Source organism: Myripristis murdjan, chromosome 22, assembly GCF_902150065.1.
Source record: "Myripristis murdjan chromosome 22, fMyrMur1.1, whole genome shotgun sequence".
NCBI lineage: Eukaryota > Metazoa > Chordata > Actinopteri > Holocentriformes > Holocentridae > Myripristis > Myripristis murdjan.
In genome coordinates, this window is record NC_044001.1 from 24,446,957 (window position 1) to 24,473,401 (window position 26,445).

At 41.8% G+C, this 26,445-nt stretch overlaps 3 protein-coding genes across 7 annotated transcripts in view; 2 read left to right on the plus strand and 1 right to left on the minus strand.

The window, feature by feature from the left end:
* The first annotated feature begins 211 nt into the window (after nucleotides 1–211).
* Nucleotides 212–8,646, plus strand: LOC115380764 (b(0,+)-type amino acid transporter 1-like). The gene is made up of 6 exons (XM_030081971.1): nucleotides 212–955; nucleotides 3,093–3,226; nucleotides 3,976–4,105; nucleotides 7,115–7,239; nucleotides 8,122–8,209; nucleotides 8,416–8,646. Exons 1-6 carry the CDS (start codon nucleotides 212–214, stop codon nucleotides 8,644–8,646), a joined length of 1,452 nt encoding a protein of 483 aa, XP_029937831.1.
* An 848-nt stretch (nucleotides 8,647–9,494) lies between these two features.
* On the minus strand, nucleotides 9,495–15,255 carry adprs (ADP-ribosylserine hydrolase). The gene is made up of 6 exons (XM_030045207.1): nucleotides 14,565–15,255; nucleotides 12,442–12,538; nucleotides 12,101–12,308; nucleotides 11,315–11,502; nucleotides 11,023–11,123; nucleotides 9,495–10,468 (listed from the first exon to the last, which is right to left on the minus strand). The coding sequence occupies exons 1-6, from the start codon at nucleotides 14,752–14,754 to the stop codon at nucleotides 10,089–10,091; spliced, it is 1,164 nt and encodes a 387-aa protein (XP_029901067.1). The 5' UTR covers nucleotides 14,755–15,255; the 3' UTR covers nucleotides 9,495–10,088.
* A 3,763-nt stretch (nucleotides 15,256–19,018) lies between these two features.
* LOC115354154 (zinc finger MYM-type protein 4-like) overlaps nucleotides 19,019–26,445 on the plus strand; it is a 36,864-nt gene continuing 29,437 nt past the window's right edge. For 4 of the 5 annotated variants that reach the window (XM_030044364.1, XM_030044368.1, XM_030044367.1 and 1 more), the window contains exons 1-2: nucleotides 19,019–19,074; nucleotides 23,492–24,095. In XM_030044364.1, coding sequence (XP_029900224.1) covers nucleotides 19,024–19,074; nucleotides 23,492–24,095 — 655 coding nt within the window. In that variant the 5' untranslated portion in view covers nucleotides 19,019–19,023. Of the gene's footprint in view, nucleotides 19,340–23,491; nucleotides 24,096–26,445 lie in introns of all 5 variants that reach the window. The other variant, XM_030044366.1, reaches the window with a different exon arrangement.

Below are 26,445 nucleotides of genomic sequence, written 5' to 3' on the forward strand. Positions count from 1 at the left end.
CCAATAAAGCAGAAATGCCAAAAAAAAAAAGGTTTCACACTTTGTATCTCCTGATCATTCAAAGAAAACAGGATGAAAGGACAAGAAGTCATAAACCAAATAAATGCATGACAATGGTAAAACCCATTCCCACCCATGTAATTATTAACTTCCTGGGCTGCAGCAAGAGTGACTTTGGACACAGAATTAACACATCTGTTGTACTGAGAACATGGAAAAGGTGTCGGACAACAGGCAGTCTGTAACCAGTGTGACTATGGATAGCAAAGGACAGAAGCTCAACCTGAAACGGGAAGTCGGGCTGGTTGGAGCAGTGTCCCTCATCGCAGGGACCATGATTGGCTCTGGCATCTTCATGTCCCCCCAGTCGGTGCTCTTCAACATCGGCAGTCCTGGAGCGAGTTTGGTGGTGTGGGCATGCTGTGGTCTGCTGGCAATACTGGCATCTCTCTGCTACGCCGAACTGGGCACTGTTATACAAGAATCAGGGGGAGAGTACATCTATATCCTTAAGACCTCAGGCCCAGTCGTTGCCTTCATGTTAATCTTCAGCTCTGTGCTGTTTGTGAGACCTGCGGGTGTTGCTGGCATGGCACTTAGTTTTTCAGAATATGTTGTGGCCCCTTTCTATTTGGACTGCAAACCTCCTGTGCAGGTGGTGAAATGCGTAGCTGCAACTGCAATCATTGTGCTAGCCACAGTGAACTGCCTCAATGTTCGCTTTTCAATGTCGGTCCAAGTGTTTTTCATGGTGGCCAAGGTCCTGGCACTGGTAGTAATTGTTATAGGAGGTGTGGTATTTCTTATCACAGGCCAAGCTAATACCTTTGAAGACTCCTTTGAAAACACAAACTGGGGCATCAGTCCAATTGGAATTGCTTTCTACCAGGGGCTGTGGTCCTATGATGGTTGGAACAACTTGAATTCTGTGACAGAAGAGCTGAAACGGCCAGAGGTAAGAAAAAGTAGAGAATGTCTTTCAGCAAGTGTATGATGCAAGGCAAATTTTAATTAGATTACAGAAAGCAATCCATGCCATGTAGAAACTGATCTTTGAGTAGAGAAAAAGGGAATAAGGAAATACCTATCAACAAATACCCTACCAACTGGCTGCCACTGTGTACCCGGTTCCGGAGACTAGGACTAAAAGGGTGCCTCAACTTGGGTTTTTGTCTGACTTAAGGATAATTTAAAGACCACTGCCAGAGGAGGGTTTTCATGGGTTCATAGGCTCAAATAAAAGGATCTTAAAATCAATCCAGAAGCAGCCAATGCAGAGACTTTAAAATTGGTGTGATGTATGCTGTCTGTGGGGTCCTGAGGCCTGTATCTATCTCTGTTTTCCCTGGATTTCTCAGACCTATCAAATCAGCATCAGCCTCTGTGATTTAAAACGATAGTGCTCCATTGTGGCTATCTCAGTTGCTAAATCAGTGTAGCCAGTGTTTAAAATGTTACCCATCATTTGAAGATGTAAAAGCACATGTATGTGGCAGTGATGTCAAAGGTCTTTTGCATTACCCCCATTATTAATGATCCATTGAAAGTAATGTCCTGCTCAGACAGTTCTTCGGCTACAATCGCAAGGAGAATTGCCCTCTCGGCTTCCATGATTGCAATGCTTGTGTAATGCAACAGGTTGTTCAGAGCTTTATCGTTTCTGTTAGCTTGACGTTACGTACTGGTACGTCTACATTGAATACAGCCCTGCTTTGTGATACAGAAAATCCGGAGTTGAACCTGAAGTTATCTCACTAACGCCTTAATCCCGCTTTGTGATACAGGCCTCTGGCCAACACATGAGGAGCTGAGTTTTGTAGTAAATGTAACTGACCTATTGTGATTTTAGATAGACCAGAAAGGAGAGTATTACAGTAGTCAGTCCTACAAGGAATAAAGGCATGCATTATGTGGTGGTTCTGGGTTTTCTCATGCACTTCTTTGTTTTATGACTTTATGTTTTGTGGCTTTATTTTTGTACACTGTTTACGTTCTGTTTCTCCCCGTGATTCCTTGTGTTTTTGGTGTTGGTTTCCTGTGCCCTCTTATTGGACTTTGACAATATATTGGTCAGTTTTTGGTTAAAATTAATGTTAAGCAGCCTATGTATTTCTCTCCTTGATCCAATATTTTCCATTCCACACCTCTTCAGCAGTTCTCAGATGTGTGAGCACTTCATCCTGCTCTGTGTTCTGTAAGACTGGATATCATCGACCAGAAACAAGAACCGCTATCTGGCCATGGCTGACATGAAACCTGGCACCCTGAAATTGAAGCGAGAAATGGGTGTGATTGGTGGTGTAGCACTAACTGCAGGAACCATAATTGGATCTGGTATATTCATGTCACCACAGTTTGTACTGGCCAATGCAGGAAGCCCTGGAGCAAGTTTGGTCATTTGGGCTCTCTCAGGTCTTATATCTTTGTGTGGGGCACTGTCGTATGCAGAGATCGGGACACTCATTCCAGAATCTGGTGGGAATTTTATCTACATACTGCAGATCTATGGCCCATTTCCTGCTTTCTTTACGGCATACTTATATGTTTTTTTCTCTCAAAGACAATGATCAGTGCAGAATCTATCAACATTGCACAATATGCACTTGCACCCTTCTATGGTGACTGCCACCCTCCCCAGCTGATGATGATGTGTGGTGCTGCTGCAGCTCTACTGGTTTCTGCCATAGTCAATGCCATACTGTTCCAATGAATAATTACCATTGATTACTTTTAGAATGAGTAAAAAATGATGCAACTACATGGCATGTGACAGCTCAAGTGTAGATGCAAGGTAATGCAAGTCTAATGTGAAGATCTTGATGATGACAGAGAAGGAAGATATTCAGACTGTGACCATTTTGTAACATCAGGGCTGAACAGCATTATTTTTTCAATTACTATTTTCATGAGCTTTTGATAATGTAATCATTTTAAGACATTTTGAGAAGTCATCCGTGAAGGTATTGATTGTACACCCTTGCAATAATGACCAAAAGGGAAAGTTGCAAATAAATAAATAAATAATCTATTCTCAAACTCGTATACCTTGGAGTTGTATGATGAAGTCTAATTTCATGTTGTCCCCTGGTCAGGTGACTCTTCCCAGGGCTCTTTTGATCGCCATTTCCATGGTGACTGTGTTGTATCTGCTGGTGAATGTGAGCTACTTTGCAGTGCTGACACCAAGAGAGCTGATGACCTCCAGTGCAGTAGCAGTAACCTGGGGGTAAGACAGCACCTGTCTTTGTTGGAGGTATTAACCCCTTACTGCCTGAATTTATTTTCAATTATCTAAAAAAGTTTTTGCCTTTAAGCAGATGCTAAATTATTGGTGGTAGAGTGCTTCCAATACAATTCTTGGTATGTGTGAAATATGCATCAACAGGCATCAGTGATACATACACCACCTCGGCTGCATTAAGACTGGAAGTGGTTTGAGGCGAATTCGAGACAATAGTCTACAAGGGGTTAAGAATACCAGATTCAGATGGTTACGTCCAAAACAGAATGTTTTGATTTGCGATTTCTGTTGCTGAAACTGCAAATTGTCAAAGTTGCAATGGGTCATTTATAAGGTTAATCAGCCTCTAAAAGAGACCAGGGGGAGCTGCCACAACTTCTGGTGCAATGGGTTTTTTCAGATATGGGCTGGAAAGTGAGTTTTGAAAGCCAGAAATCTCATCAGTAATTGTTCATTCATTGTTGGTATTGATTAACAAACATAGCCTCCCTCTAAGATTTGCAGTAGTAAGGAGATTTATTGCTACAGTGTATGAGGCAGTAAAAATGTTACTTATTTCCCCTTTACACTGCTATGACAGTATAATATATGACCTCAAAAGTTCTCTGTGCAGTATGTAAGATTTTGAAGAGTTATCAACACCTACACCTACCTTACCCGTAATTGCATGGGGAAAATGTTTTGGCAGCCATTGTATAAACTCTTAACTTCTGTTTTTTGTTATTTTTCCACAGGAATAAGGTGCTGGGAGGCTGGGGATGGATCATGTCTGTGGCTGCAGCATTATCTGCTTTCGGTTCTCTGAATGGATCATTTTTCAGTGGTGGCCGTGTGTGCTTTGTTGCTGCAAGGGAGGGACACATGGTAAGAATCGTATTATCCTCTAAATTTATGCAAAATTGTTTCAATGATGAAACAGATTCCTTTTTTTAGTCTTTGAATCTTCCCTCGATCACTGCTGATAAAACTGACACTTTTCAGTAAAAAATAACAGAATGAGCTATGTATTTCTCTGTTAAGAAAAATTTAACTCGAGCTCCTGACACTTTAGTGAAAAGTGAAAGGATGAATGTTCAACAATTTAAGTATTTAGGTGTAATTGTCAATAATAATTTAACTTTAGACAGACACTCACACTCCCTAGGGAATTTGGACAGATTTTTAATCCATTTTTCACTATCCACACCTGAAATTCAAACCAAACATACACACATGTACCAACGAAACACTAAACGTATTATGGTGAATCCAGCCATACCAAGTGTAAAGCAAACTCATGCATACTTTTGACATAACACCAGTCAGAAACCAGGGAGCCCCTTCACACAATACAAAGTGACTGGAGAGGGATTAAGTGCCCTGAATTGCTTTCACAACTGACAACAGTAAATAAGTGACTTATGTTAATTTTTGGTCACATCACTTGTAAATTTCTCAGGAATGACTCTGGCTCTGACAAAGAAGGCTTTTTTCCCCCTACATGTCTCTTCAGTTTGTAGCCACAGTTTGTTACATCTTTCCTTGTGTTTTGTAGTTAGGTCTTCTCTCACATCCCAGGTCCCAGCTCTTGACGGCCGATTGCTGCAACCATGTATGTTCACTACATGCATAGAGTGTCTTTTCAAAATAAACTTAAGACTTCCATGTTCATAGGAAATAACAAATTAACAATGATATAACAATAACATTACAAACACAACTTACATATGGTGGTTCATATGTGTAAACCATGTATACTGCAATTCATTTTCAGTTGCATTTTATTTGTATAAAAAAAAAACCTGTAGAGTAACCTGGAGCACTGTGTTATTTTGAGATTTGTTTGAGTGAGCAAAGGTCCTGTAACCCAGTGCAGTTTTGGAGAAAATATAACAGTTATTCAATAGTCAATGTTTTATTATGAACATACAAAGAAATTTTCTATTAAAGAAAAGTTAAAATATGTTTGTGTATACTGTCAATTATAGTTCTTAGAAAGACAGAAAATTGGAATCAGCCAAAATTGGAGTCAGCAGGTCAGGCTTTTTTTTTTTTTTTTTTTTTTTAAATCTGAAAATGGAATTGTCCCATAAAATTGCAATTGATGCATCTTTAGTGCCATCAGCGGTGTGTCTCCCCTCCATTTGTCTGAGGATTGCTCATCGAATCACTCAGACAATGAATTCAACAGACTGATAGCATTAAAGAAATAAGCATAGCAGTGTTCAAACATAAAATTGCCCTTTTTGCTAATGATGTCCTGGTTTATTTGAGTGACCCCTCTACCTCTCTTCCCAATTTAATGAATTTGCTTCTAGTTTTGGACTGTTGTCAGAGTGTACAGTAAGTGTATAGAAGATCCAAGTACAAGTCTATAACTATAACCCTCCAATTATATATACATGGAATATAATCTTGATTGGCAGGGAGAATCAATTAAATATCTTGGGGTGCAGCTGCCTAAAGATTTGGGTAGATTTAGACCCATCATTATGACCCCCTGAACTCAAAAATGAAAGTAGACAAAGCCAGAACCTATTTCCATTGGCTTACCATCCAGAGTGAAGTTGGTGAAAAATGAACCTATCACTAAGACTTTTGCATCTACACTACTCACAAAAAGTTAGGGATATTCGGCTTTCGGGTAAAATTTCAGGATGAACCTAAAATGCATTATAACCTTTACAGGTGAACTTAATGTGACCTTCTGTAAACTTTTGAATGCACATGTCCAACTGTTCAGTGTTTCAGTACTTTTTGCACAAGTTGCTGTTCTCTAACAAGGAGTTTAACGGCAAAATTCACATCAGGTGTTTGATGCTCCAGCTCATCGAGATCGTATCATTAGGGAATGGCTGCTGGAGACTGGGGTACCTCAAATGGAGTGGCCTGCACTTTCTCAGACCTGAATACCATAGAAAACCTATGGGATCAGCTGAGTCGCCGTGTAGAGGCTCGGAGCTCTGTACCCCAGAACCTCAATGTCCTGAGGGCCGCCCTTCCAGAAGAGTGGGATGCCATGCCTCAGCAGACAATAACTCGACTTGTGAACAGCATGAGACGTCGTTGTCAAGCTGTAATTGATGCTCAAGGGCACATGACAAGTTATTGACACTGACATTTTTTGTTGTGGTATACCCACCACTGTTGTTGGCTTTTGTTTCAAGAAATTGTTTGAGATGAGGAAATCACCAGTGCATGCTTCTACTTAAATGCCCTACTTTCATGATATAATATCACTGTAGCATGAACTTTTTATATTTTCCATAAATTTCACCCAAAAGCCAAATATCCCTAACCTTTTGTGAGTAGTGTATTTCAAATTTTGCCCATGGGTGTTCTGGATTAGCAGTTTGTTGAGTGGGATAGACTCACCTATGGCTAGCCAAAAACAGCACTGCCATGCCTGAGAGACAACAACATGGCAGCCCAGTTGAGAGCACCTATCTGCTACTGTAATCCCAAGTATTTTTCATAATGGGAAGAAACTGAGACTGCTTCAAATCCAATCTAATCCAAATTATGATGCCAGATAAAGGGTTATGTGCACATCTAAGATAAGGGCAATCCATGGATTTGGGTACCACTTAAAACATGAAATGACATGAAAATATGTAAAAGTAGCTAAGATGGTATGCTTATGACACCGACATCATGTCCAAGACTTTAGACAGTAGATGGAAAAATTGGGTCACTAGGGGGCTCTCTGCCTACTGTACCATAAAGACTAATGGGCAACTTCCTTCATTTTGTAATTGTAGTGGTACCTTTAGTAGAAATAGTAGCAGTAATAGCAGCAACAGTGGTTGTAGTAGTAGTAGTAGTAGTAGTAGCAGCAGCAGCAGCAGAAATAGAAGTGGTATTATAACATTTCATGTTGTCTTTTCTTTGTAGCCAGATATTCTGGCTATGGCTCATGTCCACAAATTGACTCCGTCCCCAGCGCTGATCTTCACCACCATCATCTCCCTTCTAGTACTGATTCCTGGAGACTTCCAGTCCATTGTCAACTTCTTCAGGTAAAAACATGTCCATTCTTTCAGTGCAGTTTGAGTTATCAGTCATTCATATTGTTAAAGAATTAAATCCCAAACTAGATTTGTTTCCCTGATTTAATCTGTTACCTAAAATACTCAAAACATTATTTTACTCCAGTCTAACAATACATAAGTAAAAAAAAAAAAAAAAAGTTGTGTTGTTTAACCCCTCACATTGTATTCATTCATTAATTTATTTTACTGTAATTTTTACTCTACATTTTACTGTAAATTCTACATAATTGTGGTGTCGATGCCTAGATTAATATCTCTTGTTATGTTTTTTCCTTTCCATTTTAAACGGTAATTAAAGATTGGACTGGAACTCCGGCTTTTCCTTATCTGTCCTACCTGACAAGTCTTTGAGTTGATAATATTGTCTTTACAGACCTCTCTAAACCAATCAGTCAGATAACCGCAAACTTTCATCTAAAATCCATGGGATATGGGATAGTGTATCAATCATGAACAGTGATAAACTATCTTTGTAGAGGGAAGCTTTCGTTCAGCCTCTAGTCATGCCTGCCATGTCCTTACTGGACCACAGCGCTATGGGCTGATGGTCATGGCAAATAGCTGTGGGGGGAGGACACCCTGTCTTGTGCCTCTATGCTTAGGAAAGTAATTAGAGAAGTGTGTGTTTTGTGTGTGTGTGTGTGTGTGTGTGTGGTTAATGCTTTTTCAGTATCTATATTTTACAATTTCTGTTGTTGATAAGATAAAGAGAATACAGAATCTTGTTTGTGATCTGTTTCTTAAATATTTCATATAGTATCTGATACTTGGAGTTGCATTGTTTCCCGTGTGTACAAAAAAATATACAACCTGTTTTTGTCTGATGTTTGTCTTCACTGATATTGTCAGTTTCACTGCCTGGTTTTTCTACGGAATCACCCTTTCTGGACTACTCTACCTCAAGATCAAGAAGCCAGAACTCCCCAGGCCGTACAAGGTCATTTTCTCTTGTTAGTCACATAGAAGTCAGCAAACACTCATCGCTACTTATGAAAGAGCAATATGTCAATTTATCATTTGAGCAGAGGATTCATCCACAGCACACTGGATGAGAATAGGAGCTGTAGATTTACATGCACAGACGTTCCAGCTGGTATCCTCTTGTCGTGATGCTTCTTTCTTCCTCTCACCTCTCTCTCACAGGTGCCCATTGTAATCCCCATATTGGTCCTCATCGCAGCAGTCGGCCTTGTGCTGGCTCCCATCGTGGACAATCCCCAGATAGAATACCTCTACGTGACTTTATTTGTCTTCAGTGGAGTTTTAGTCTATGTGCCCTTCATCCATTACAAGCTCTGCCCTGGCCTGTTGAGGAAGGTAACAATATTCCTGCAGCTTTTCTTGGAGGTTGCACCAGCAGAGAAAAACCTCTGATTCAAGCAAAGTTTACTAGAAAGTTTGGAAAAATTCGGAAAAAAAAAAAAAAAGAAAAGAAAAGAAATCTCATACTGGGAATGTTATGAGCTGCACAAAGCTGATCATTACAAACCTCTGAACCCAGACTCATCTGACTTAAACTAGTTTTGCAGTTTCCCTGATACAATGAACATGTTAGTTTTGAATTCAACTGTAGATTTTTGTTACCAGGTGCAATGGCCCAGTTTGGCCATTACAACTCAACCGTTTTTGATAAACGTCATTAAAAGATGTTATATATGGGTTTGGTGTGTTTGAGTTTTTGAATATCCTGGCATTCACACACACACACACACACACACACACACACACACACACTACCAGGCAAGGTGCCAAGCGGCTCATCAGGAGCATTTAGGGGTTCAGTGTCTTGCTCAAGGACACTTCGACATGCTCTCTGGTGGAGCTGGGGTTTGAACCAGGAACCTTCTGAACACTAGAGAACTATGCTATCACAATGTCTCATGAGGTAGTGTCCTCTGTTTCCTTGTAAGAAGAAAAACAATCCTAATTGGATTCACGTGAGATCCTACCCTCACAAAGACATCAAATTCACAGACTTTTCAGGGACTGGCGAGACATTGTTTAGTGAGATCCTTCAAGTAACACCTGGGTTGTGTTGGTCCAAGAGTTGAGGCACACACATGAATTTGGCTGCTATATTTTAATAAGCCAAGGACTTTCAAGGTTATGCATTCATTTTCAGCATCAAAAAAAAAAGAACTGTTGAGTATTAAATAATTAGAAGGCATAACGGTTCTTTTCAGGTGTTTCAGCTGTTAAATTAAATACGCTTATACACATGATGACTTTTAAAAAAAGTTTATTAAATAATAGTTTTCCCACCAAAATTGATAAAACAGTCATGGTGAGCTCATGGTGCAACTTTCACATGACTAAAGATTGTTCAACACAAAACAGGGAAGAGCATAAATGGGAGAGAGAAGTGTGCATCTCTTTATAAATATGTGTATGGATGGGACACGTTTTTGTTCCTCTGTGTGTAATCAAATCGATCACTTAGTCAATTAAGTCCGTCCATTCATGTGTGTCAGAGAACTTGGCTTGTTTTTGGTTTGTTTTTTTCTTTCTTTCGTTTACTAAATTCTTATGCATCTTTTTGTTCACCTTTGTTACGTGACTAATATTCTTATTTGAAACCAGTTTTGTATGGGTAAGCTTGAGGTTCTCAATACTTATTTGATCCAGTGAGGAATATTAGCAGTGCAGAAGAGCTGTTTTTGCAAAAAATAATGCAGTGATGTACAATTTATTTCACCACAATGTCACAAGTGCCCATGAAAACAAAAACAGGCCAAAGTTTGAGATGTCAATGTATCTGTACGTGTATGCTTTTAGTGTGTGTCCCTCTGTCTATTTCCAGTTAAGAATCAATCCGCTCACAACTTCTCTGTGCTGTTTGAGGTGTCGGACTGGTTTTCCAACCCAGCATCACAGCTCTGCATTCCTGTCCCGCTCACCCCCCCTTGTGGTGACTGGTGGTAAAGCGTGTGAAGGTGTTCTGCATTTGCGTCAGCGTCCTCCGCACCCTCGCAGCACTTAATCCACGTCTGAGGAATGGTCTCGATGCCATAGTGGGCCCCAGCGATGGCCCCAGCCATGCAGGCTATGGTGTCTGTGTCCCCACCCAGGGCCAGGCTGTACGCCATTGTCCTCTGCAGGCCACCATAGTTCTCTGGAAGGTTTTCTCGGGGTTGCAGGCAATGGAGGACACAGAAGATGGCAGTGGGGACGGAGTGGAGAGCTGCGATACCGTTACCTGAAAGGAAAAACAGGAAAGGCTAAGTGAAAAAACAAAAAACAAGGGATGTGAAGCAGATTGGTTGAAGTTTCTTAAGATATTCTAGAATTATTTTGGTATATAGAACCCTACTTTTTTTGTTGTTGTTGTTAATTTCTTAAATGATATTCTGGTGTAAGGTATGAGTGCCACCCACAGGACTAGAAAAATCAAAACTATTAGTATAAAGACCTTTGTTTTTCCCTGTATGTGGAGTGCATAGGTAATATTACTTCATTTCAATGTAAAACCCCTTCCCAAAATGTTCCCACTGTCATTTTGAATCACCAAAGTGCAAAGCTTCCCTGGTGCAATTTTAACAACCCCTGAGGAGAGAGTGGGGCTTTGCGGCAGTAATAGTAATAAAATTTCAACAATGAAAAACAGAATAATCATAAGAAGAATATAGAGGCTGGAAACAGGCAAGGACAGGCTACGAGAGAATACTTGAAGAAAATTAAAAAATGAAGGATGTATGATAGTTGGAAAGCTAGGTGCATTTGACATCGAAAGGTAAATAAACAGATACTGACCCAGTTCAGATATGACCTCCTCTATGCTGACCTTGCTCTTATCCATCAGGTCTTTCACTCGGTGGAGGCGGTCACAGAATGGCTTCTCTGCTTCCTTCAGGCTGGGGAAAACACACCATGTTAATGTGTGTAGACGCTGACTCAAAAATGGCATTCTTAATATCGTCTGAATTGTGTCCTAATAAAATCCTGAACCACCCTGGATGTAAATTAGACTCTTTCTACCTCACCAGCTTAGACCGGTATGACAAGATCAGATATGTATCATTAGATGTATACATGCAGTACTCACACTCTGGCGTCGCTACGTGTTGCCTCGTCACCCTCCACCTCCTCCATCTCTGTGATTAGCCTGCTGATGAACTGCTGAGGCAAGTCTAGCGCCCCCTGCAGGGAGAGGTGGACAGCTAAGGCTTGCAGCACTGCCCCATTATAACCCAGAGAGCAGGAGTGGGTCAGCATGGCTCCCAGGCGGGCAAACTAGGAGGAGAGAGAGAAATCACTCTGGCTCTGTTCCAGCAACTCATGGCCATACGTCACACACTATTAAACATTTTGACCACCACACATTTTGGTTATGCCTCCTTGGGCATAAATTTAGCAATCATATAATTTACATTAAATATAAAATGTCTCCAATTTTAGCTAAAATATTATTGTAGTGATCTATAAGTCATCTATAAGTGAAAAGCTGACTGCAAGAAAAAACAACACATCATCATCCCTAGTTTTAACTGTCTCTAGATTTTTTCCAGCATAACATTAGATAGATAATAACTATCAAAAAAATAACTCTCAGTGCAAAGGGCTTTCAGAAGAATTACTCCAGTGGCCATATTGCAGGTCTTATGCCTTTCATGCAACAGTTTCTGAGAGCAGCTGGTTGCGTTTCAAAATGTATAACTTGGCTATCTCAAAAGAAAAAAATGAAGGAAAATATCATAATACACAGTTGTAAAAAAGTGGCAAAGAATGGGGTAGAGGGGCCCACACCAATATTCTTTCAGGGGGCCCAGAATTCCTAGCAACTGCCCTGTCACCAAGGGAGTGGTACTCCCTGTGGTACCTTTTCACTCACCCTCTTCACATCAGCCAGGTCTGGGAAAGCCAGAGCGAAGGGGGCCGCCCTCATGGCTCCCCCATTCCCAAAGGAGCCCCGGCCATTAAACTGGTCTCTGGCTGGCTGGAACACATCACTGAGCTGGGGGGAGGACAGCTTCTTCAACACCTGGATCACTCCAGAACCATAACCACGCCCTGGAGACACACTGTACTCCTTAGCAAACCTGCAAGAACGCAAGACGAGGGTTAAAGGTCATGTGTGTACTTATTTAAATGCTGCCAGAGCCCTTGAAATCTACAAAAGCAGTCTGTTTGTGTGTGTGTGTGTGTGTGTGTGTGTGTGTGTGTGTGTACAACCTGCGCGCCATGTCCTGCTCGTCGAAGCCGGCCCGGGTGAGCAGAGACTGGACCACACAGCGCGCCATGGCCGTGTCATCACTATACTCAAGGATACCTGACACATACACACATTAACAGACAGAAAAACCAACGTGTCATCATACATACCCACTCTACCTGTATTTCAAGCCTGTTAGTACAAGGCAGAAGTGTTGTAGTCAGTGTTTAGGACACTAGAGCATTCCCACTATTGACTAAATACCGCTGTCACCTGTGCATGTGGTGCACCACCTGCTGACAACAAGGAACAGCACTTTTTTGAGACACTGCAGATAGCCATAATATCTTAATATAAAAGAGTGAATGTGTGCATCTAATAGAGCATTCTCAATCCTATCATGTAGCAGGCGATTTCAAAAAGTTTTTTTTTTTTTTGTATGGCAGTTTGACAAGAATGAAGGGTCTGTGGGACATTACAGAATTGGAGGACATTTTCTGCTCCACCCATAAAATTTCAGATAATCCATGCACAAAATACTGAAAAACCTGTACGTTATGTAAATAATACTCTAAGTATAATTAATGTCAATACATTTGCAGAAAAAGTGGTTCCAAAATATTATTCAAAATAGCAAATAGCACCCCTTAAAAAGGCCATTTTCCTTTGCCCCACCTTCCTGATTTGCATGGAAGGAGTAATAACATGGAAGGGCGAAAAGCAGTAATTTCACCTAGGGCGGCAACACAGGCAGAACCGCCACTGATGTCAGGAGGGTAAGGTATGATAAAATAGATAACTGCACAAGCCTAACTGTTAAAACGATTTGTTTAATCATCAACACATTTTAAATAATAGTAATTGTGCTCTAAAGTTGTGTCCCACAACATGTGTGCAACCCTGTTACTGAAATTTATTTAGCCTGGAAAAGGAAGAAGCAGTGAGTCACATGACACACAGGGACTGACATCATCATCATCATCATCATCATCAAGCCATTTGCTTACAGCATGGGTAGACCATAGGGAAGTCCTCTCTACTATTTTTTATATTTTTTCAATCTTTTCAGACTTGGCTGAGTGTGTCAGTCCTACCAACGCAGTCCTGTTACTCATATTATCAGAATAAGACTAATTAATTTCAAAGTTTTCTTTCTTCATTTTTATAACTAGGTTTGTCCTTGACCTTGATAGTAACGTTACATTCCACAGCATTTATTCCTGAGAAAAACATTAGCACTGATTGACAAACCTGTCACTATTCACTCAGAGGGGACAATCGATTATCTATGTAAAATTAAATGTGTGTATGTATAATTTAGCATAATCTACAGTCACTGTAAGTCAATAATCTACAGATGTGACACGAGAGAAAGTCAGGCCTGATTCTCAAGACCTGAATCTCTAGGATTTCACACATCCTGGATTTCAAGGTCAGGAAGAAATTTGGGTTATTGAGGAATTGAGGTTTTTATTCAGTGTTAACATTACAAGTAATTTCTCATAGTTACTTTGTTTGCTGCAATCCTACATTGGAAAAGGTCCATGTAGCATATATAGGTCTATTTTATAATTTTACAATTCAGCTACCAATGAATGAGCAGTAGTATGCATGTGACAACATAGACTGAAAAATAAGCCAAAGTGAAACCGCTTCTCTAAATAGACAAGCTAAGTCAGTGTGCTGCTGTTTAGTCAGTGAAAATAGAGCGGAGTGGCAACTCTTCGTTTTGTTACACACTCTATGTCAGTGCGCTGCTGTAGCCTGGAAAGTTTCTTTACCTTTTGGACTTGGTTTCCATTTTATTTGGCTAATTCCGAGATTCCGTCCGTGATTCCGTGATCGCGGAAATTATAGGTCCCTACTGCTGTTATAAAAAATAAATAAATAAATAAAAAATAGCAGGGCAACTTGGTGGGCGTTATCCTGGTAATTTCTCTGCGTGAGAAATACAAGGTGTGGCGTGTGAGCGTGTGAACGGGTTGAAATGCGTGTGTCTCATGCCCAATGCGTGAGACTTGAGAGACCGGTTCCTCTGAGGTGTAGGGTTTAAGCGCACCCTCATAGATGTGCCTTTATCTAGCACTTGAACTCGATGTAAACCCCCTCAGGTGAAACACATTTCCCAGGTAAATCTCCTCACCGTCTCCCTTGGTGTCGTCGTCCAGGCTGTTGAGGTGCCGCAGCACGTTCTCCATGGGAACCTCCTCCGCCCCCTCAAACTCTCCGCCGACACAGTCACCCAGAACAGCCCCGACCAGCGCGCCCCTGAACCGGGACAAAGACGCAGGGCCGCCCGCCGCCGCCGCCGCTCTCGCTGCAGTCACTGCCATTCATCCGCTGACGAGCAGGTCGAGGTTTGGCACCATAAACAAACCCAGTCCACTGAACACCAGCAGGGGCTAACTGTGCAAATCACAGCAACAACAATATGTCGAGTTTTCCTCCTGCTTCCTGAAAACGATGTGATGGTTGTTTGACCCCGATAAAAGCTTCAGGTCGCTGCAGGTAGAAATACCGCAAACAGAGCGGGGTTCCCTTAAAAGACAGGCTGCACTCGACTCTGCTTAGTTTGTTTCTATGTACGGAAATGCACAGGCTACCGAAACGGTTTCAACAAAGGCGAAACGGCTTTTTGAACCATGAATCCCAGCGGTGATTTTACTCTTTATCTTAAATTCTACATGACCAGAGATTTTTGTAGCAAGGCTGTAGCATTTATCACAAGTCCAGCTTTCTCGTGTCGATCTGGACAATTGTAATTTGCTCAATTGCGAGCGGGTTTACGGTAAAGCCATGCAGTCAGAAAGGATGCCGCGTTAAGTGAAACAGAAGAGGGCACACATCGACCGGAAGTTCCGCTAATTGGCCTTCAAAATAAACAGCACAAGTGGTTACTTTGGGCAAAAGGCCGTGTAAGCGCTGCTGTATGCAGTTGCAGATAGTCTACTAAATATAAATAAAGTTGTTTTCTTGATTAATGTGCATAACTGATTACCAGACGTTTAATTATCTGGGAGAAAAGGCTTCACCAAATCAAGTTACAGTTAGCTTCTGATTACTGTCGGCTGGCAAACCGGCTCATTGGTTCATTACCGCCACCAACTGGACTGGAGTATGAACGACGGGCCAGACAGGCAATGCTAAATCACAATTTCTCCTGGCTAAGCCTTGGAAAATATATGCCTGTAAGAACACTCCTTTGTTTTTCTTTTAGTTTTATGTCATTTATGTAGTTTATGTAAATGTTTGTCTGATAATTAAAAGTAGCTAATCGTTAAAAGGCGAAAGCTGAATAACACCAAGCCAATCAAACGCATGTCGGTTTCTCCAGCTGCAGGAAATTTGTGCAGACTGTTTTGGTGGTGGCAGTTTGCTCTTATCTATTTTTTCATTTCTGTTGCATCATGTTGTAATTGTATTTGAACAATGTGATTGGAACATCTTTATTTTCTGTAGTTCCACTTTCACGGGTTTACCCGTATGTCAATAAACAGCTTCAACTTTATAAAAACTCTGTGTTCACTGGGAAGACGGTTCACTATCTGCCAAACTAGACAGCCAGTTACATCTAGGGGGGGCAAAATAATGATTTTTCAAGAATAATTGTTTTTAACATGTTGAATTAAAAACGTATTGTCCCCTCTGTGCTCCCCTATCCCAGAGGGATAGGCAGGTTCGACCTGATTTTCTAGCTGCTCTTGCAGAAGAGCACTCCCTGCTCTCTGGATGAGTCAGGTAATATCCGGGTTCCTGTGCACTGCCAGGAGGCTGTGAGCCCTGTGGTGATGGCAGCAGCACACAGTGCCCCATATGCAGCCAGAGCAACTGAAAGGAGAGAACCAGACTGGGAAGACCTTAGATCCCAAGGAAGAGACGCTGGAAGAGGCTCAGGAGTTGGATGAGTCGAGGCCTTCTCTCCAATTCTCTCCTCACTCCCCCATTTCACTGAGCTGCCACAAGGCTGCCATTGAGCCGCTGAGCCCTGTGGTGATGGCAGGAGCACCAGCACCAGAGCCACAGAAAGAAAAGAACCACATCAAGTCTGCATCCCTACATGCCAGCTGCAGAGCTCCAGGCCATAGAAAAGCTTTGTAAAAACATGGAGAGGCAGGTATCCTCCTCACCAAGAGGTGGAGAAGCTGGCCATCAAGCTCCAGCACCTTGAGGAGCGGAACTAGCACCTTTACCAACAGGTGAGGGCGAAGAACAGTTTCTGCAATGATATGTAGAAGAGCCTCCATACCAATGAGACGGAAACGGTACTCAAACCATAAAGCGCCTCCAGAGAGAGACGACCTCGACCACCAGCAAGGCCGCCATTTAGCTCAAAACAATAATGACAGAGAGGGATACACCCCAACAGAATAGAGAAATGCTCAATGAAAAAATTACGGTGCTCAAAAATTGAATCAAAAAAGATTCAGCAAGCAGCAACAGACTGCCATGCTCAAGTCCTCAGAGATGGAGAGGACATTACACAGACAAACGATGAAGACAAGAGCTTACAAAGAAGCTCAAGGCAGAGATGGAGCAGAGGGAGGCCCTCGCTCCCAGGCCACACGGTCCACCTGAGCAGTGTGTGTGCACTGGACAACATCTTGATTTTCATTCTGGTGCCCATATAAACAGATATAAACAGATATAAACAGATCAGAGCAGCCACACAGCCTTCATGAGCAGCTGAGTCTTAGGCGCAGCTCATACCTTGCTGAAGTGTCACCCACAGTCTTAGAACCTATTTTCTCTGCACGAGGTTAGCTGTTCTCAGCAACAATAGTCAGGGGAAATTATCTGCTGATAGTAATATCAACAGCATAGCAGCAACATTACATAACTGACACCTTTCACTAATGTCTAGATGTGCAGAATATGTCACAGACATGAAAAATTCCTTTTTTTTTTCTTTTTTTTCTTCTTTTTTTTTTTTTTTTACAAATAATTTTCTCATCACTTGTCATCCAAGAAACTTCTTCACTTCTCCACAACTGAAAAAGCTTCTTGGATGAGAAATGAAATGTTATCAGGAATCTAGAAAGTCCAGTTGACCTCTGACATGGAAATTCAATAAATGAGACTCGGTTGTCTTTTGTGGTAATTTATTTGCGCTATAAGTCTACAGGGAGAGGAGCAGCGTCCACATGTACATACTGCTGCAGTGTAGAGCCTGGCTCCCCATGGTTAGTAAGGAAGGCAGTTTTAGACAAAACAGTAACATGACAAAACAGACCTAGTTACTGTGTTTTGTCTTTTGTGCACGCCATCTGGCACAAATAATGGGGTGCAGTGACCTTGGAGCATACACACACTTCTGAGTCTGATGCTGCTTTGCAGGTGGAAAATATCAGACACAGCGTGTTGTTTTGTGAGGTGGAGAGCTTGATGTGTTTCACTCAGTTCATGAGACATGCCAGAGGTTATCAGAGGTTATTAGTAAGTTTCCATTTCTAGTTTCAATTCTATGTAACCTGGATGACTGAGAACCTCTGCCCCCACCTTCCAACAGTGACTCCAGCCATTTCCAAATCGAAATTCAACTTGAATTTTCTCACTCAGACACACAAATGTGTGCATACACCTGCAAATCTAAATGTTTGCCATTTCATATAATTTTAGACATTTTCCTTGACATGCCCATCCACTACACCCATTTGCAACTCATCACAACCTCCCACCATGATATTTGTCTTCAGTGAAAGATGCCCACAAAAAAAACAAAACAAAAAAAAAAAAACACTCTCTGAATTGTTTTATTTCTGTTGAAATTTCTAAGTGGTAGTACAATGGCAAAGTGGTGAAAACTGATCCTATAAGGGTCTTGGACTTGGGTGTGGCAAATTGGCTCAATAGCACCCCGTAGCAATTTTCAAAGTCAAAGCCTGCATAGAAATTTGGTAGGCAAATGTAACATGTCCAGATGTACAGAAAGCTTCTTGGAGCCATACCCAAAGTCCAGCAGGAAGCCATCTGTTTTTAATTTACTGTGCAATTTTTGTGCTATTTTGCCACTTCCTTACATTGCACTTTAATGCACTTCTACAGATTTGACTGTGATCAGTTAGTCGGCAAGTCTTTAGTTGTGTATGTTTGCAGCCCTGCTGTGTGGCATGTCACAAATGCAAAGCGCTGTAGCAACAACTATTAAGTCAGATAAACTACCTTTGGTGAGTGATAATCATTTGGCAAACGTCCACCAAAAGAGAAGCAAACCAGTAGCATTGACAAACAAGAATTAATTCATGCCTTTCCCCTTAAAAGACCCCAACCTTATAGTGTCAGGGTAGGCTTTTGAAAGTGTATATTATTCTATGCAGTATTGCTATATACATGCTTTATACATTACTGGCTACATGTTATGCAATAATAATAATAATAATAATAATAATAATAATAACATTATGACATTTTGGGTCGGTGGGTGGTGGGGCATTAGAAAGAAGTTTTTTTTTTGTTAATTCACTCCTGTATTTTTTTTTTTTTTTTTTTCATTTGAATTTGTCTGTTTCTCCAAATGAGTTGTTGAACCAAACTTGTGAATGAGGGTTTTAATTTGAAGGCGGTAAGCGGAAGTAGTTTCCTTTAAACCCCGCCGTCTTGACTCTATGGAAAAGCGAGAGTTCGGTGTGCATGCATCCGACCGAACCACACTAGAGGTATTAAACAACAAAAAGCAATGCACGTCGTTTATTTCCATGTATAAATGCATAGCTCAGTGTCGGCCGTAGGTTTTCCGAGCCTCCGCGGTAGTGAACTCCTGAAGCCGCCCTCGTTAGCAGCAGCCCTGTGCTCGCAGCTCTTTATTTTCCTCGGTTAGCTTGTTAACATTAGCCAGTGGGTGGGTGTACCGAAGCGCGGCGTTTTTTGCAACATAATTCAAACATGGCGGAGTCGGAGGAATATCGACTTAAACGATCTAAGGTAACAAAAAAATAACTGGTGGGTAGATGTTCAAAGTAGAAACCAGGACGCCATGGCAAGTTGCCACCCTGTAATCATCTCACTGTTGCCATTTTTTCCCTGTGGGTTGCCAGCCGAAATATGCACATCTGAGCTAGCTAGCACACAATCACAGAGCTAGCTGCCATTTAGCACCGACACATGCAGGAGCGTCAAAGTACATGCAAGAAATATGTGACTGTAATGCGGTCTCTCTAGTCAGTCAGCGCACTCTGCTATAATGTGACTTGGCGTTTTGACTGAAATGGGGCCGCTGTTCAATTCGGCGGACATCTGATCCACCAGGGAGCACTTGCTTGAATAAAATGGAAACTTACATAATTGGTTTGCCTGTTATTCCCACAAAGCACCTCACTGCAGAGAGGGCGACTGCGTTTACAGTCACACAGATATAAAGGCTGAGATTTCATTGAAGTGCTGCTTGGTTTATCACTTGTGCGCCATACATACCGTGCTCAGCATAAATGAGAACAAACCACCAGATTTCTTAGAAAAGCAGCTTTCTCCCTGTAGAATTAATACTTTTTATGGGCTCCTACACAATGACTTATTTGCACAAATCTGGTTTATTGAGCTGAATGAGAGTAGCCAGTACCTAAAGCAAAATTGGAAGTTTTCTAGCAAAATGTTTTATGATTATGGTGCAAAAAATGAGTACACCCCAATGAATGTCTCTGCAGTAAAATTCTGATTAATAGGAATTCACCAGTAGATGAGTCTGATCAGTCATCACCCTGGTGGCCACAAGATAAGGGTGGTATTTAAGGCGGTGGTATCTATTCAGTGCTGACAAATGTGGCACCACGTGTCACCACATCTCAAGACCTGAGAATGAAAATGATTTCTTTACACAAAAAGGTCAGGGTTGCAAGACAGTAAAGCATTGCGAATAAGCTGAAATACAGTAGCAAAAGTTGTCCAAAAAAATCAAAAAGGATAGACTTGTGAGAAGCTGGCTGAGACATCCAGGCCGTTTTACAGAAGTTAATACCTCGACATGAGCTTTTTGCGATGAAGAGATGAAGAAAATCGGTGTGCAAGTCCACCACAGTTAGCTAAAGCATTAGAAAGTCAAATTGGAGTGAGTGTTTCCCGTGACACAATACGACGTACACTGCAGAGGAGCGGCATGCATGGGTGTCGGCCACAGAGGAAGCTACTGCTGAAGCCCAGGCACAAAAAAGTCCGTCTAGCATTTGCTGGTGTCCATGATGATAAAGGCGAAGACTACTAGGACTGTATACTGTGGAGTGATGAGACAAAGATAAAACTTTTTGGCATTGATGGGTTCCAAACTGTATGGTGTTTCAGTGGTGAGGAGTACAATGAGAAATGCATGGTAGCCACAGTAAAACGTGGTGGTGGCAGTGTTCTTCTGTGGGGATGCAGGTGTCGGGGAGTTGTGTTTCATTGATCGTATCATGACTTCCCAGATGTACTGTGAAATTCTGAAAGAGAAGATGGTACCATCACTCCATGCCCTAGGTTGCCAAGCTACTCTTGCAACCTAATGACCCAAAACATGCACTATATGGACAAATGTATTGGGGCACACCTCTTAATAATTGAATTCAGTCCTGTTGCCATGCAGTCTGCCTTTACAAACATTTGGGAAAGAATGGCTCATTCAAAAGAGCTCACTGAATTCCAGCGTGGTGCTGTAATAGTAATGTAATAGGATGCCACAGTTGGAACAGTTTGGTTTGTGAAACGTCCCCCCTCCTAGATATTCCACCATCAGCTGTAAGTGGGATTATTGCAAAGTGGAAGCACTCAGGAACCACAGCAACTCAGTCACCAAGTGGCAGACCATGAAAAGTTACAGAGCGGGGTCGCTAAGCGCTGAGGCTCATAGTGCGTAAAAGTGGCCGATGCTCTGCTGACTCAGTAACTGCAGAGCTCCAAACCTCCCCTGGCATCAACATCAGCACAAAAACTGAGTGCCAGGAGCTTCATGGCATGGGTTTCCATGGCCAAGCAGCTGCATGCAAACCTTACATCACAAAGCACAATGCCAAGCATCGGATGGAGCGGTGTAAAGCACGCCGCCACTGGACTCTGGAGCAGTGGAAATGTGTTCTGTGGAGTCACCAATCACGTTTCTCTATCTGGCGGTCTGATTGACGAATCTAGGTTAGGAGAACGTTCCCTGCCTGACTGCATTGTGCCGATTGTAAAGTTTGGTGGAGGACAGATAATGCTATGGGCTTTTTTTTCTGGGTTCGGCCTCGGCCCCTCAGTTCCAGTGAATGCCTCAGCTCACCAAGACATTTTGGACAATTCTCTGCTTCCAGCTTTGTGGGAACAGTTTGGGGAAGGAAGGCCCTTTTCTGTCCCAGCATGACTGAGCCCCAGTGCACAAAGCAGCTCCATAAAGGCATGGCTGGCTGAGTTTGGTGTGGAAGAACTTAACCACACAGAGCCCTGACCTCAACCCCATCCAACACCTTTGGGATGAACAGATTGTGAGCCGGGCCATCTGGTCCAACACCAGTGACTGACCTCACAAATGCTCTCCTGGATGAACGGGCAAAAATTCCCACAGACACACTCCAAAATCTTGTAGAAAGTCTTCCCAGAAGAGTGGAAGCTGTTCTGCTGCAAAGGGGGACCAACTCCATATTAATGCCTATGGATTTAGAATGGGAGGTCAGAAAAGCTCCTGTAGTAGGTGTAATGTGGAAGTGGCAATTCTTTTGTCCATGTAGTGTACATCTAAGGCCACTGGTTCATTTCTGGGGAAGAACGGTGTAAAAATGATTCAGTGGCCAAGCATGTCACTCAACCTAAACCCAATAAAACATTTGTTGGGAGTTCTGAACACAAGTTGAACGTTATTCTCCATCCAGCATCCAGTATAGATGAGATGTGATTTGATGAGAGGATTTAGACATCTTGTTTGTTTGGACAAAAAGTTATGTTTGCTCCTCATTTTGGTTATGAATCGTTGAAAAATATGAGCCGCCAAGACTGGATCTGCTCATTTCTTCAGTGTTGGATGATGCTCCTGCTGACGTGACTGCATGAAGGCTGATGATCTTGATGTTCTCAGGCTTTTTGTAACCCATGTTGGTCAGTGATACCTAAGGCTGTAGTGTAGTGGTATTTGAGTCACAGCTGTTGTGGTGGCTGAAAAATTCCACTGTGCCTAATAAAAACATGGCAAATGTTCAGCGTCAGCAGTGGATTTAGTGTCCCGGACAAAGACATTGGATTGGCCAAGCTTGATTGGTTGCTTGATGTGTCCTGCTCTCTGCCCACTGTGACAATTAATTTTGAGACCAGCTGGCCTCTTTGAATTTCCAGCCATGCTTTTTTTTTTTTTTTTTTTTTTTAAATGGAAAGCGTTGTTATACAGAGTTACACTAATCAAAAGTGAGCTTCGGGTTCCGCAAAACAAGTTCAAATACTGTCTACCAAGTCTTTGTGATCCAGTTTTCGGACCAAATGAGCGAGTGCAAAGAGGAACGAGGGCCACCGCAAGAGGACCATGTTCCCCTTGTGACAAAATTTCACCTGCGCATCCAAGACAATCAAAATACTTTGATGGCGGAAAATTTAAGAAGCACATTAAAGATATTGATACATTTATTCTGAGACATTTTAGTGAGCGATGTCTGTTATTTACCAAACATTTACCTATTTGATGCATCCAGGGTGCAGAAAAACAATCCATCGTATTGCACGGGGAACAGAAAACAAGTGCCTATTTTGCAAATATTTTTCACAGCAAACAGTTAATCTTCAAAATACACTGTAAGAGTGTAAACAGCAGCTCATAAGCCAACTGTCAGTTGTACGCAAAAAATCGTGTATTTCTAAGAATATACAAACTTAAAAACACAGGACATGTTTTCCTCAGATGTTGACGCAGTAGAAGTCACAGAGTAGTTCTCTCTGAACACTAAAGAATTGTGAAAGCTGTGTGAAAAATAGTTCAGGTTGCATTTTCACAGTAAGGCTTTTGTTTCCTTTAAAGACATTGCTCAAATAGCAGACGTGATTTGTAGAAAATTATCTTTGGAAGGCTGTAAGCAGATGAGGATTGCACCTGCACAGTCTTGTATTTGCCTCTTGAAACAGTTTTTAACCAGCCGTGTGTCTCTACTGCAGCACGACGAGCGCCTGTCCAGGGTGTTTGATGAGGTCATGGGGCTGGGAGAGTTTGCAGACTCCTCCAGGGGCTCGGCCACCTCCTCCAGGAGCAGCGGTCAGGAGGAGACAAAGGGAGCAGATGAAAACTCAGGTCAAGAGCAGCACCAGCCGGCAGGAGAAGAGGACAGCAATGGCAGCAGACAAGAAGAGAAGATGGATGAGGGAGCGGCACCGTCATCATCCTTTCCCCGTCTCGCCTCCCCTTCCCCTTCCCCTGACCGACGCTCCCCCTTTACCGTGGAGACTGGTGGAGGCGCGGGGGGAGCAAGTGGAGGGGCGGCATTTGATGACGCACTAGATGGCCTTCCTTTGTATGGGGCAGAAGACGAGGAAGAGGACTGGCACTTCGCCCTGCCAATGGGCACCCTGGAAGATGTTGACGTGGACAAGACCGCCAGAAAAAATAACAACCCTGAAGAGGGGAACACAGAAACCCCAGATGATACCTTCACTAGCGAACCAAGAGAGGAGGAGTGTGAGAAGGAAGCAGAGAGAGAAGGAAGCAATGGGTCTGCCAACACCTCCCACTCCTCCAAGGACCCCTCACCAGAGAACAGCCAAGGTAAGTTACTTGATTAGTTAATTTCATTTATTATCCATACATAAATTCTCCTTGTTTCTGTGGCAACTGTCAGGCAAAGCTCAGCAGAAAAGACATTACTATTGAACCCCGAAATTTAACATCAAAGTGCTCCAACAATCAAGTACTATATAAGGCTGCAGATGCATGACAGTTCTTTAATGAAGCTGTTCACATCCATAATGGTATACTGCAAACATCTGCTTACTGCTAACACTGCGTTTAGTCAGTATTGGCCTGTTACAGCTTGGTACACATACACTGCTGTCCAGAAGTTTGGTACGACTGAGAAATTCTATCTTGGAAGAAATTTATACTTCTATTCACCAAGATAGCATTAATGTGATTTAAATACTGCAAAGACATTGATAACTAGAGGAGTGAACTCAGTAGAGTGCAGATCTCTGCCAGGCAGATCTCACCTTCTCCAGTGCTTGGACTTAAGCGAAAAAAAAAACACCCCCTTTTTCGTCTATCAGGATAAGGGGGAAATACAGCTGCATTTTATAATCTTTTTGTTTCCCATTCAATCAACTTGGGTGCTTCGCAAAAACTCTTAGGTGCCTAATGCCAAGTTCACAGTACACAATTTTAGGTCTGATTTCCTACTTGGCAACAGTTTTTGGACACACTTGGTACCGTGGGCACCAAGTATGCCATTGCTAGGTTTCCTGCAAGGGGACTAAATATTGCCCCAAAGTTAGGCAAAATTTTGGTGAGGGAAAAACTCGCACAGCTGTTTTCAAAGCAGTGCTTTGACCTCTGACCTCAAGATATCTGAATGACAATGGTTTCAGCTACCCATAGCAGATCTCATATATGACGCTAATGTTGGCTGTCCCCACTGTGGGTGGAAGTCTGTTTATATTACTTTATGTAAATTCAGTAAGCCCAAATATTTTATACATATGGTGCATTGTTCTTGACAAGACATGACAATAAAATCCATCCCTATCATTCAAGACACAAAAGACAGTTTTGCACCAAAACACTTACTAACTTGGCCATGTAAATACCACAGGCCTACATCATCAAATTACACCCAGAAGATGGTAAAAATTATTTTTCAAAAAGAGAGTGACAGTCTCAGTTAAACATGCCACAATGCTACAGAGATCAGGCAGATTTTAAATCTGTCGCTCCAGTAAATATCTTGAGTATTACTATTGGGAAAAGAAAAATTATGTCTAATCCAATTAAGTTTCAAAACCAAGGCATCCTTGTTTTTCCAGAAATACTGAAATTCTGTCTCTGGTAAGAGTTTTATTTGATGGGGTCTTTAGGTAATCATGCTAATGTTCTAGTTTGGTACTAGAAAAACCACTTCCATTATATTAATCACAGTTGAAAACAGCAGTACTGTGTAATGAAGCTAAAAATAACTTTTTTTCAGTTGCTAAAGTATCTAGTGTGCTGACATTTCTTAAGTTCAGATTTGGTGTAGAAAATGGCTAAAAATAAGTGGCTTTCTCTAAAAATGAATTCAGTCATTCTTTGAGAGATGAATGCTATTCCACACTGAATAATGCCAAGAAACTAAAGATGTCATACAAAGGTGTGTTTTTCTTGAAAGAAGAGACCAAACTGGGTCTAATGAGGACAGAGGTGGAAAGCCCACATGTACAACTGTGTGAGAGGACAAGCACATCAGAGTGTCTAGTTTAAGAAACCGGTTTCAGCTGGCAGCTTCATTGAACAGTACCTGCTACACACCAGTTTCTTCTGCAACTAGGGCTGCTTGATTATGCCAAAAATCATAACTATGTTTATTTTGGCCAATATTGAGAGTATTTAACAGTAGATTTTCCTTTAACATGCCACAGCCTGCTTAAGAGTGTGTTTGGACTTTTGGGGAGGGGTGAAAGCACGCAGCTGCAAAGGAAAGGGGTGAGCTTGATTTACAGCAGAAGACAAAATGAGATCATTATTGAGAAACAGCATGCGGCACAATAATCACTTTATCTTGATTATCTGGTTTTCATAATCGTTAGAGGTCAAAGTTGCAATTGAAAATAAAATTTGATTAAGCACTCAGGCCTATCTGCAAGAATGGTGAAATGACTCAGGGATACTGGCCTTAAAGAAAGAGCTTAAAAGAAAAAGACTGAAAGAAAGTACGGGGAATATTCAACTAGCACTATTATCATTTAGTTTTAAAAAGGCATGCCATCCGTCTTTGTCAGTACTTGAATTTGGCAACAAGCCAAATTCATTATGCACCTGATCTGAATCCTGTCAAACCTTTATTTGCACAGGGAAAGGATAATCTACAATTAAAAGACCTGTATCTACACACAAGACTCATATCTTGCCACTCTCGATTGGAGCTTAA

What these genes read in the sequence shown, in the direction of transcription:
- LOC115380764 (XM_030081971.1), top strand. Translation starts at nt 212, where the DNA reads ATGGAAAAGGTGTCGGACAACAGGCAGTCTGTAACCAGTGTGACTATG. An exon ending in GCAGTAGCAGTAACCTGGGG is followed by an intron (nt 3,227 to 3,975) that starts GTAAGACAGCAC and finishes ATTTTTCCACAG; the next exon opens with GAATAAGGTGCTGGGAGGCT. An exon ending in TCCATTGTCAACTTCTTCAG is followed by an intron (nt 7,240 to 8,121) that starts GTAAAAACATGT and finishes TGATATTGTCAG; the next exon opens with TTTCACTGCCTGGTTTTTCT.
- adprs (XM_030045207.1), bottom strand. Translation starts at nt 14,754, where the DNA reads ATGGCAGTGACTGCAGCGAGAGCGGCGGCGGCGGCGGGCGGCCCTGCG. An exon ending in ACCTGGCTGATGTGAAGAGG is followed by an intron (nt 11,503 to 12,100) that starts GTGAGTGAAAAG and finishes CTCTCCTCCTAG; the next exon opens with TTTGCCCGCCTGGGAGCCAT. An exon ending in GGAGGTCATATCTGAACTGG is followed by an intron (nt 10,469 to 11,022) that starts GTCAGTATCTGT and finishes TTTTCCTTTCAG; the next exon opens with GTAACGGTATCGCAGCTCTC.